Here is a 12,831-nt window from a genome sequence, read left to right on the forward strand (position 1 = left end):
TCGGGGCTTTTTTGCGCAAAACAAGTCGGAGCTGTCTACATTGGCCCTTTTGCACAAAAGCTTTGCGCAAAAGGACTTTTGCCCGAATGGGAGCAGCATAGTATTTCCGCAAGAAGCACTGATTTCAGACAGTAGGAAGTCAGTGTTCTTGCAGAAATTCAAGCTGCCAGTGTAGACAGCTGGCAAGTTTCTCCGCAAAAGCAGCTGCTTTTGCAGAAAAACTTGCCCATCTAGACACAGCCATACTGTCTTATCATAACCCGGGGCTTAGGGCATGGGGATGCAATACAACTGTACCTGTAAGAAATTTAAGTGTGGGGTGGGGTTGGGGTGCAGGAGTTATGGCATAGAGAGGTGCAGAAGTCAGGGCTGGAGTGTATGAAGAGCTCAGGGCAGGGGACTAGGGGGTGTGTGGGGGGGATGTTGGAAGCAGGGCAGAGGGCTGGAAGTGTGGGGGGGGGGATGCAGGAGTCAGGTTTGGGATGTACGAGAGGCTCAGGGCAGGGGTATGTGGAGTTTGTCGGAGGCAGGGGGCTGAGGATTGCAGGAGCTAATTTACGTGGCCACGCCCGGGCTGCTGCAACCGGGCAGCTGCGGCTGGACAGGGGCCAAGCCAGGATCGCCGCGGCCCATTCCGCCTCCCCTCCTATCCCCTTCCCGCGGTAGATGGGGGGCAGCCCGGGGGGGCCTACACGAGGAGAAGCGAGGCCAGAACGGGGCTGCGGCCAGCCCCTCTTGCGGCCGAGGCTGGGTTCGGGCCGCCGCAGCCGCACAGTAAGGCGGCTGGGAGGGCGCAGCCGGCTCTTAGCGGAGCGGCGCACCGCCTCCTTCCCCCTCTGGGCAGAGGGCAGGCGTTAGAACTCCCTTCCCACAGTGCGGCTGGGAAAGCTCCGGCTGGGGAGGGAAGCGTGTCCCGGGCAGGAGCCCGTAGCGGGAAGCGACGCGTGTTGGTGCGTTGCTAGGAGACGCCGGGCAGTGAGCGTGGAGGGTTGCCCAGCAGGGGATGGAGGGCGCCGCTTGCTGATAGTGACTGGTGCGGTGCCCCGGAGCGGCGGGGAGGTGGGAGTGGGGCAGGAGGCGGGGGGAGAGCAGGGTTAGCGAGTGGAGTCGGTCTCCGACGGGGCGGTGTTGGGATGGCGGCGTGGAGACGCCTTGGCAGGACTTTACGTTTCCGTGTGTTCTTGCCTTTATCGTGTCCCCCTCCCCCCCCCCCCGGTCCGGCACTAGTGGGAGCCCCACGCACTCTAGGTGCCCCCCCCCTTGTGCGCGTTCCACTCAAAGGCAAGGGTCTAAACTGTCTGCCGTTTATTTTGCTGGTTTCCCAGCGTCCCTAGAAAGTGAGATCAGCCGCGCTCCGCTCCGTAGATAATTCAACACCCCTCCCTCCGTCCGCATTTGTGATGCAATAGACCTTCTGGGTTGACGAGTGGAGGTTTAATAGCACAGGACTGGCTGAACTTCTGTAAACCCGGATTCCCGGCCCGGCAACGGGCCACGGATGTTCCAGGACCAGAGAGTCCCAGTGGAGGGCTGGCGGCTGGGCTCCCTGCAACTGGGCTGCCAGGCACAACCCAGCGGGGCTGTCCAGAGCGGCCAAGGGCCCAACGAATAGGGAGCTGGGCTCGGGCATAGCAGGGAAAAGGGGCGGAGAAAGGGACTGGTGGCATGGGGGGTGGCGGCCAGGAGGGCAGCGATCAGTCCAGGGCTGGGGGGAGACCAGCGGTGGAGGGGGCAGATATGACCTCTCCGGGTCCAGCAAAATCCCTTATCTGGATCAGTCAGGGTGCCGGATCAGGGAGGTCCAACCTGTAATAACTATGAAACAAAAATAAATTTAGGGGTTTTTTAAAATCTGATTTGATTAATTCAAGTATCTGTATAACTAGTGTTTATTTGAAACGATTGTGTTTATTGCATTCATACCACAAACACAGATTTGTTCAGCGCAGACTTGCTCAAGGCTTTGTAACTGAGAACATGGATTTAGTGATCAGACAGCAGCTGTCTGCAGCTCAGGACCACCAAGGTAAATGGTTGCATAATGTATAGAAAAGTTACTCGGTATCTTTTTAAATAAAAGAGGGCTAGCAAAGTTCTTTCACTACAGTGAAAAACAACAAATGGTCTGGTAGCACTTTATAGACTAACAAAACATATACAGGCAGTCCCCGGGTTACATGGATCTGACTTACATCAGATCCCTACTTACAAACGAGGTGAGGCAACCCCGCACTAGCTGCTTCCCCCCAGCAGACCAGGGAGACGCAAAGCTAGCACCCCTCCCAGCAGACCAGGGAGACGTGGAGCGGCTTTTCTCAGCAGACACCTCAGCTTGAGAATAAAGGACTAAGGGAAGTGAGGTGTGGGAGAATAAAACTGAGCTCTGGAGAAATGTTTGGCTAGAGTTTCCCCTACAATATGTACCAGTTCCGACTTACATACAAATTCAACTTAAGAACAAACCTACAGTCCCTATCTTGTACGTAACCCGGGGACTGCCTGTAGGTGGTATCATGAGCTTTCATTTACCAGTTCTTGGTTTTATATATACAAAATGGTAGAGAAAGTATTTTTCTCTGAATGCTTTGAATGTTTTTGTTAAAAGGACATAAAAAGAAGTAAATACAATAATACAGCACTCTTTTTAGTTACATTATTTAGTTCAAAACAATTTATTTAAAATAACTGCTTTAAGAACCAGATCTAAAGTGCAATGAAGTTAATAGGCAGATTCTCATTAACTTCAAGGAGTTACTGAACAGGTCTTAAATGTCCCTTGTTTTCTTGTTTTCTTGTTTTGTTTTGTTTTTAATTTAAAACTGCAAGAGATTCATTAAAACTCCTATCCGGCAGGTGCTTAGCTTTACACAATTCCTTTGATAACCTTTCCATGAAAATACACAATTCTTTACTTTGAGGAAAAATAAGTAGTCTTGCAGTTGAGTTGATCACTTGAAATAATACTGTTAAGTGTCTGTGCACTCTAGCATAAAACAAAGAATACTATTTGTCACCTTTCATATGCTATTTTTATTAATAGATACTCAAGCTTTGAAGAATGCTTACAAGTTGATCAAATCAGACAATCAAGGGAAATCTGCACTTGATTCATCAGAGAGCTTTAGCTCTGATTTATATGTCTTGTGTGCAGAACAAGCATTACAGGTAATTACATTTTCTAAGTTGGCTAATTATCTGTAATAGATAAAAACAACTGTCTAGATTATACTATAACAGTGCTTCAGCAAATTAATATTTAATGATATTGTCAGGTCTCCTGGAAATACAGATTCTGAACTTTGTTATGCTTCAATTTTCTCACTTTACAGAACAATTGCTTAGATATGTTGTTTGGCTTATGCCCAATGTTCTTCCCAAAGTCAGCAGTTTTGAAAACTTCATCAATCTGCAAGTTGTACTTTCTGAAGCCTCTGATTAGCATAAGAGTAAGAGAAGTAGACCATTGAGAGAGATATTAGTAGTTTTGTGATCATTGTTTCTTTTTGTTCTGAGGTTGCTAGTGTGAGCTGTTTGGACAAGATGGACGAGGAATTGCTGATGTATTGTTGTTATCATGCAGAAACTTAGAAAACATTCTAATTATGAGACGGTTGCTGCTGTCTGAGTGTCATATAAAATAGGATTCAGGTTTTTATAACTTTGAAATATTTTTAGACATGATTCTGCATTGAAAGGTGACATATGAGGTTCCAAAGCACCCTTGGCCCTGCTCTCTGACTGGAGTGCTGGGAGAGGAGCTGGAGCAGAGCAAACTCCCCAATCTACTCCCTGATTAGTACCCAGCAGATTAGGCTAAGCCTCTGCACCCTGACCCTACTCCCTGGTGTGAGTGCTAGGTGGGCAGGCAGGATGAGCCCTCAACCCTGTTCCCCGGCTGGAGCAGTGTGGATGGCATAACGACACTTTTAGTATGTAGTTTATAAGTAAAAGGTTTTTATTTCTTTTAACCAGCTGCCATCCATATACATTGTACCTGATATTTGGAAACTGATGAGCATTATTTAGGTGTCATGCATCATTTCCAGAAAAAAAGATTTTGTAGGCTAAATTCTGCCCCTGGTTATGTTTATACAATTCAGAATTGACCTTTCAATTAACAGTTGTGTTAATAATGTGCAATACAGTGTTAAATATAAAAAACATAAATATTTTTGTACTATAGTAAATTACTTTGTGACTCTGAATAAACCCAGAAACCAGATCTGTGGTGTAAGAAATTGCCTTTTTCCATAGTGGTGTTTTTGGTGGGGGGGGGGGGGGGGGGGTGGAGGAGGATTGGTTAAAAATCTTGATGTATTGAAATTGCTTCTGCTGGCCTTACTTTCCATTTGTAAATGGACTATGAATTTACATACTGCTATCTCACTAAACACACACTTTAAAAAGTTGACCATTCTTGACCCATTATTTATTGCATTGTTCACTTAAAAAAAATTAAATAATATTTTGCTCTAGTTGGGATATCAGGAAATTAGCAGTGACTGTCTACAGATGTATTTTAAAGGAAGACATCCAGTAAACCAGTTTATGGGTAGAGCATACCTGTGCCAAGGCCAGTTGTACACCCCACTCTCCACAGATAATTTGGTGAGAAAATATTGTGGATTTTAACATTATGGTAACATCTAGTTTTAAGAATGTTCATAGTTTAATGTTAAATTCTCTCTCTCTCTCTCTCTCTCTCTATGCAAGGGTGAGAAGGAGTGCGGGCTGAAATTTGGAGATTTTGGTTCACCAGAAATTTTGGACTTTCATATTTTTTTGTTCCAAATTAGAACAAAAGTGTATTTACCAAAAGTTCTCTGCAAACTGGAAATAACCCAAACATTTTGGTTTAGTAACACTAAAACAGTGTTTGCAAACACATATTTGAAACTGACATTCTTGCAATTTACTGAATAGCAGCTATGAAACTGACAAAAATGTCAGTTTCTCTGAGTTGGAACTCTCAGGGTTGCTTGTCCCCCCAGTGGGAGCTCTCAGGGCTATATAGGCTTCCAGGGCCTGTACCATGGAGCTGGAAATCATCATAGGCTCCAGCCAGAGTTCCCAGGACTGCTGCCATAGAGTGAGACCCTGGCATCCCCTGGAGTGCTCGCTCCTGCTGAGACTCTGGATTTTGGCAAACCTCTTGATCCAAAGAGGGAAGCCCAACAACCCTCAGCATTCTGGCTCCAGCTGGGGTTCTAGAGAATGGCATGATCCCTGCCATGGAGCAGGAAGCCTAGCAGTCTTGAGAGTACTGACTCCGTTTGGGTTCCCAAAGATTGCTGCTGCAAAGCAGGGACCTTGCTAGCCCCCAAAGCCCTGGCTCTAGCCAAGGCTGTCAAAGTTGGCATTTTTCCTACTAAACATGGGAACTGTGGAAAACTGGCACGTATCCCTGTGTTTCAGCTGTAGTTTTGACAAATCTATAAGAGATTTGCTGAAGCATTTTGATTCAGTTAATTATCATTTTCAGATGAAACTTTTTCAGAATATTTTTTACCATCCATAATAGTAACTTGTGTGTGACAACTTTGGGGACACTGAATGGACGCTATTACCTGGCTGCATACAGAACCCCTCATCCTCAGCCCTACGCCAGAGCAATAATTTGAATGAAGAATAATAAAAAGTGAATAAAAATCCAGAGCAACACCAGGAAAATCTTCTAGTTACAATATATTTCAGTAATAATCATGCAGTAAAATTTATAATTTTACACAGTGTTGTTATGCATATCTCAATAGAATGTTAATATTCAGCAGATTATGAGTTTACCAAAGATACCTAACAAGGCATATTTTGTGTAACATTTAAAAGTGGTGAACATGGTATACAGGCTGTCGTAGGCTTTGGAAATGACAGCCATTTTAGTTTAAATTTTCCAAACCTCTGTCAGCAAAAAATTCAGCTTAAATCATTAAGTTTTGGCAATGTTATAAGTAGCTGATGTAGAGTCTTTATTAATAGAAAGAATTAAATAAATTTAATATTAAATGGTTCTGGTAGCCCCATCTGTAGTGCTAATAATTTCAAAATAGACTGAAAATGGTTGGTAATATTGCACTGATTAATAAAGGCCTGTGTATGACAAGCTTTAACAATTCTTTGTTATTTTTTAGGAAAATTTTGAGAAGTTTGTAATGTACCTAATGAAAGCATTAGACTTTGCAATACACGATCCAAGGTAAAATTATCTGATAGGGATTACAGTTCCAAATTTCAACACTTTTACTGATCTAGGTTTTTTAAGATAATTGCTTCTCATAATTTCATTTTTGTGGGGCGTTGGGTAATGCAGATCCTTTTGTGGCGCATATCTCTGTCTCATTTCTACTTCTTTTCTGTAACAAAAATAGTGCTTCACCATATGAAAAATAATAGTAGGACAGTGTTAAGGACACAAGATGAATATAAACACATTTTAATGCGATGTATATGGCTGCTTATGTTGCTCCATTTTATAACTGCTGGTGGGAAATAGAGCACAATGTTAGCTCACATCGATATATTTTATATTCCTGAAGTGCCTACAGTGCTCAATCAAGATGGTAGGTGCTGTACAAACAATAGAAAGACCCAGTAGCTACTTCTGTTGTTTAAAATCTACAATACTTTTTAAAAAGTATGTGTTTATCTCAGGTTGTAAAATCCTTTTTCTTGTTTTTCAGATATTATTTTTTAATATATAATTCATCAGTCCTTTACTGGCAGATTGTGAGGCCATATCTTAAGCCTGGGTTCCGCTACCTTCTTATTCCCAGCCTATCTCAGATTGTAACAGCATTAAATCAAGCTGAAGAACAAGACAAGCAATGGCGAGCAGAACTCATGATGTAAGTCTGAGCTGTTATTTTAGGACCAGGGTCCTGTAGTCCTTTTGTGCACGTAGCTCCCATTTGAGTTTATTTTTGATCACTGGCATATTAAATATTATTATAAATATATTGTGAGTATGCTGCAACTTGTAAATCATAGAGCAGAATTTCATACTTTGTACATAGATCAGTAACTAGATTATATCAAGACAGTGAAAATTAGCAGTGAGAAGACTGCAGGATCAGACACATTCACTGTTCTTTAATAAAACCATTATTTTGAGTATGAAAGAAACTACAGTTTGATATTTGCATTGTGGTTAAAATTAGGGACATCAACTATCGGTTAATTGACTAATCAAGTAGTTGATGGAATTTGCATTGACTAGTTGATAAAGGGGGAGCGCTTCTGCGGTCTCTTACTACATTTAAAGTGCAGAGTTGCAGTGGGGATAGCTCCATGTGGCAGCGTGAGCTCTGTGGCTCTGCACTTTAAATATAGTAAGACCCCGCTGGGCTCTTACTACATTTAAAGTGCAGAGCTCCACCCGAATTAGTTCCCGGGGCGGTACAAGCTGGGACTGAACAGTCTCAGCTCGTGCCGTCCCTGGAACCTTACAGCTTTGCCTTCCCTGCTCCTCCTACCCATCTTGGAGATGGTGCACCATTTCCTCCCCGCCCCCCCCCCCCCCCCCCCCCCCGTTGCTACCTCTTATCGGGTAGTTGACTACTTGACTATCCCTAGTTAATCATCCCTAGTTAAAACGGTAGTGATATCAATGTATTTGGCATGTCACAAGATTTGCAAAGTTATATTCCCTGTCTCTGCAACAGGTTTTTTTGTTTCATGTGGTCAAAATAAATAAAAATTCCTGTATGTAAGAGAGTTGTGGAATTACTCTTGGAGCGAAGCTCTGTTACTGTCAGTCTTTAGTCATTTCTGCCTGAGGCATCATATCTGTGATGGAAGAATGGTGCAGTCTGTGGCTATACAACTAAGAAGGCCCTGAAGTGCTATCTGGACAGTAGCCAGGGGGGCTCCCTTTCTCTCACATAAACATATGAAATGTCAAATGAATTTGTGAAAGGTTAATTTTCTTATTAACTTTTTCTCCTGTTTAATGTACATCAACATGAAATTTCATGCAATAAATGTGTTTAGTGAGTGACACTTGAATAATGTATACTAAATTCTCAATTTTAGAGTAAAAGGCACACAAATGAATACTCAGTCAGTTGTGGCATATGGGGTTTTTTTCCATCTATTTCATCAGTTATGCATCATTTGGTAATATGCTTTCTGAAATTCAATGTTTTTGAGACATCCTTCTGTATAAGCATTATTCTTCATTCTCAGACAGCACATTTCATCCCTGTAAAATATGTGAACTAATTTTGCCATTTATAATTCGTGCATACATTACTGTAGTATATATTAGAAAAAAATTCTAATCAAAGTAATCTGATTCCGTTTAAGATGTTATTTTTTTATTAGTGAGTTTTAGTGACATTTTCCTTCCATACTATCTTAAAGAAGCTTTCTTACTAATTTGAAACAAAGCCACAGGCCTCATATCCCAAAGAATAAAAGAAATAGGTCTCATTCTAATTTTCTAAAGCTAACTGTTGATGAGGATGCTTTGTTAACATGGCCTTTGGAATGAACATTAGCCATGCTGTCTTGGCTTCCACGATTTCTGTAGCAACCCTCTTCTCCAAAACAGGAGATCAAAAATAAGGGAAGGGAAAGAACTTCAGATACCATGTTTGATTTAATATTTCAGTTTTGATCCTTCCTGACAATAGAAGAGGAGTTTATTGTGGTATTCAACCATATCACTAGTTAATTTCAGGTAATTAACTATTGTCTGTGGATCTAGATTTTAAGTTATATAGCATTGGGAGAACTGAATAGTAATTTAGGCACCCTGAAAAGGTTCCTAGTGACATAGCTCATATTTAAACAAGTTGACTTTATTTCATATTTATATAACCTCTAGGTTTTTCCTGTATGTCTTATTCGTTCAGAAATTAGAGTAACGAATACAAGGTTAGAACGATTGATACTTATAATAAAAAAAGTTCCATATAGTTTATTATAATCTCCTTTTTATAGCTGCAAATATATTAAGGACATTTAAAATGTCCATATTGCTTGTAGAGTAGGTTGATGCTTACTGGTTAACTGGATAACCAGTTATTATTTCACATCCCTAGTGCTTAGGAAGAAAGAGGGAGGAATTGGGAGGAACCACAGCTTCAGCCCCTCCTTAATATCCCAGCTAGCATAGCTGTGTCAGCATAGTAGCATGAGGATATATACCAGGCATGATATACTCACTCACTGGAGTAGTGAGGAGAAAGAAGAGATTGTGATTGAGTCATAAATCTGCCTGCCTCCCTCCTGGACCACACATCAAGCAATGAAACAACATATTGTCCCTACTCTGGGCTTGACTCGAAGCTATAATTGAGCTCTATATTAGAATAAAAACTCAAAAGGAGCAGCAGTTTAATCCAAATTCTCGAAACAAAGTTTTCTGATTTTCATCACAAACTTCACAATAGCATATATCTATCTTGAGAGAGGCTGTTTCTTTAAATTTAGTGTTTATTTTTTGGAAGTACAGTAAAGCTTGTCCTACTGTATTGCTGCTTTAGATCATGATAAATGGTGTTTGCAGGCTGGTGACAGGAAGAAATCAACATTGATTTATTGCTTTTTTAAATATAAAAACTAGAAAAAGTGTGAGAAAACAATGTATTTTTCTGTAGTATAATTTTCCATAGCCTTGTACTTTTTGACGTTAGCTAGCTGGAGTTCAATATTCTAACTGTTGTCCAGGTATTCTATTTTTTTTTTACATTACAGATGAGGCAAATAGATCTTTATGTATAAATATATTTAACATGTACATATTTTTCAGCCTTTTAGCCTTACTCTTCTTGAAGTCAATTAAATTAATCATGATCTTAAAATTGTACATCTGTTTTGCTGGATCAGCATTTTAATGAGGTGTCGAAACATGACACTAGTTTAGTTGGCCCAGTAGCATGAAGAAGAATTAATAATTGAAATGCAGGAAATTGTAAATTCAGGGAGAAGGGTAACAAAAATTTAAATAAGATCATGGAGATATTTTAGATGGGATTTTTTGTTCTTGCTTAGGCAGAACTGAGAAATGGTTAAGTTACTTGGCTACAGGTCTCCACACACTTTATATTTACATTAGCTATGCTTTCATCATGCCTTTATTAGTTTGGCTCTTGGTAATATTGTGTAAAGGGTAATTCTGGTTTCCTGTTCTGTGATCCTGAAAGGACACAACTGAACTGTTATGTTCTACTCCATAAAGTGTGGAGGTTCACAACAGAGGTGTGAGCGATAAGCACAAAATAAGAAGCCTGCTTGCATAACTAAACCTGTATTTAAGTGTGGAGAACGTGAGGTCATTTTGGCTACTTTGAGAACCTTTCTTAAGAAGGAAACTAAAAGCTTTTTATCTCTGATGTCCCCTGGATACGTTGAATGAATAGATCTCTGAGCATTATCCAACAAGCCTACAAAATTATTTTTGTAAATATGTTTCAAAATAAGCCCCCTCCTTTGATTGTAATTGAGCTTATAAATATGAGCAGGAGATTGCAGGCTTTCCAGTCCCTCCTGGTAAAGAATATCAATGAGCCTCCAAAACTAGAGGTATCCCTTTTATTATAATTTTTCTTCTTACAGTTTTTGAGACCTGTTAGCTAATTTTGAAATCATTTAATACTTGCTACATTGATATTCCTTAAAACTAACATTTTAATTAAAAGAAAATGCAGTATTAAGTACCATTACTCACAGTATAAATAAACTTGTAGGGTTGCCACTTTTAGTTGGGCATGTTCCTGGAGGTTTCATTACATGATATAATCTCGAATAAAAGATTAACCTTTTATTCATGGAGACCCAAGGACAGTCCTGAAGGGTTGGTATTCCTATTTGGGAGTCCAATCCTATCATCAGGAAGAGAAAAAGAAATCTTAGAATACAGCCCACTGAAATGTTATACCACCTTGTTTCATTTGATTTCACAATTTCTGATTTTTTTGTTTAATTCTTTGACTGAAAAATATTTTAAAAAACCCTCAAATCTGCTTACTTGTGAGAAAATTTTGAAAGTGTGATTTTGAAAACACTGCATTAAAAAGAAGATAAAAGATACAAGGTATTCCAGATGAAGAAAGGGGCTTGGAGCTAGAAGGTCTATAGTTTAACCTCATGTTTGGGAACAGGGAAACTGACAGACTCGCCGTGCCCCTGAACAAGATGGGAATGGGCCTTGTCTCCATGCCACAGAAGGGGTGGGGCCTTGTGCAGAAGGCCCGGGTATAGGGATAGCCTCCTCCAGCTGGCCTTTCAGCACCACCTGTAGCATGCTTAGCAGGGCTCTAGCAGCTGCTGCTGCCACTGTAGCAGCAGCCTGGAACCCCAGGCTTTTTAAAGTTGCCGAGTCCCATTTGTTCTCTACCCCCTTACTACCGAGCCTGTTTAGGAATTAATGCCTTTTAGTATCATTCATTTACATAGAACTGTAAAGGGGAACATGCAGGTCTTCTGAGACAAGTATGAATTTACAAACTCTCCTGAGAGAATGTAAATAAGTAAAATTTTCTGTTGATAATAAAAAAGTATTATTACGTGTTTAATATATTTTTGTTTGACTTGCAGAGAGCTACTTGAGTGCTTTTTGGATGCTTCAAAAATGAAAGAAGCAGTGGATTTTTCATCCACAGCAGCAGCATTCATTAAAAATAATGTTCCAGATAAATACCAACACATATTTACTCTAATGGTAATTTACATTTCCCATTACACACTTTTTCCAAACATGTCTTGGGGAGCTGTAACATTTCCATGGTTTGCAACAGAACTGATATATCTGTGTGTGTGTGTGTGTGTGTGTGTGTGTGTGCGCGCGCACGTGTAAAATTAAGGATCAGAATTTGTTTTCTGAATTAGCAAAACACACTGTGAAATTAGAATTCTGCTTACATCATGAATAAAGGATTTCAGTACAAAACTGTAGTGTATAAATGTGACTTTGAAAGTGGCTTATCACAAAACAAAGCTCACAAAATATCCCAGAATGCAGTTTCTGGTAAATTTTATTACTGAATTTCTCTTTTCCGTTTATCAAAAATGTCAAAAGCTTGATTATAACTGAAATAACAACTAATTCAAGATAAAGCAACATAGAACTAATGTATGGCAAAGTGAAATATCAGCAATAAAAATAATTTGCATAATTATTCATTTTGATATTTAGGCACTGGAATAATATCAGTGGAGTTTTACACCAGATTATTAGTCATATAAACAATATCAAAGAGATAGCTACCGCTAATTATAAAATTTTAGGACATTCCATATTAATAACTTTGTAAGCATAACCTGGATTAATAAACTCTTCATCCAATTTGTTAAGTAGCTCAGTTTACAATTATTAGCTCATAAATAAGGTAACTTAAGTTAAAATATTTTAATATACAAAAGTCCTGTTTTAAAAGTCAAAAATTCTAGAGCAGCAAAGTACTTGAGAAATCAATGAAGATGAGTCTATAAGACAATTCTTTATTACGAATTTAATATTTCTCATTGTACACATTTTTCCAAACGTTTCTTGGGAAACTGTAACATTTCCATGGCTTGCAACAGAACTTATATTTGGCTAGGGGTTATTTGTGGGGTCACAAAAGTCTCTCTTATGGTGTCCATTAAAATCTATTTAAATTTGGCCAAGTCTCCATTTGTCAAAAATTGCCACTTGCAATCTGTGTTCTGCGTAACAGAGCTTACTAGAGACTTGTTGCTTAAATCATATGACATTACACCTGCCCAGAGTATGTTCCCCAGGATCTCACTTCAGTGTGCCATAGATGGATCTTCATCTTCAAAATATTCTTTGGCTTAGGACCAGGTGCACTGTATGTGAACCAGAAGTCTATGAGCTCTTAACTGATG

The 12,831-nt window shown here is 40.1% G+C and overlaps 1 protein-coding gene across 11 annotated transcripts in view; it reads left to right on the forward strand.

Annotated features, from left to right (window-relative positions):
- Window positions 1-842: 842 nt before the first annotated feature.
- The window catches only part of CFAP46 (cilia and flagella associated protein 46), a 213,819-nt gene continuing 201,830 nt past the window's right edge, over window positions 843-12,831 (forward strand). For 8 of the 11 annotated variants that reach the window (XR_012905646.1, XM_075935218.1, XM_075935221.1 and 5 more), the window contains exons 1-7: window positions 897-1,033; window positions 1,935-2,026; window positions 3,041-3,165; window positions 4,477-4,608; window positions 6,129-6,193; window positions 6,678-6,842; window positions 11,539-11,662. Coding sequence is in view for 10 of the 11 variants with exons in the window: in XM_075935218.1 (XP_075791333.1) it covers window positions 1,978-2,026; window positions 3,041-3,165; window positions 4,477-4,608; window positions 6,129-6,193; window positions 6,678-6,842; window positions 11,539-11,662 (660 nt within the window). In the remaining variant the exon portion in view is untranslated. Of the gene's footprint in view, window positions 1,060-1,934; window positions 2,027-3,040; window positions 3,166-4,476; window positions 4,609-6,128; window positions 6,194-6,677; window positions 6,843-11,538; window positions 11,663-12,831 lie in introns of all 11 variants that reach the window. The other 3 variants (XM_075935219.1, XM_075935220.1, XM_075935222.1) reach the window with 3 other exon arrangements.

Source organism: Pelodiscus sinensis, chromosome 8, assembly GCF_049634645.1.
Source record: "Pelodiscus sinensis isolate JC-2024 chromosome 8, ASM4963464v1, whole genome shotgun sequence".
NCBI lineage: Eukaryota > Metazoa > Chordata > Testudines > Trionychidae > Pelodiscus > Pelodiscus sinensis.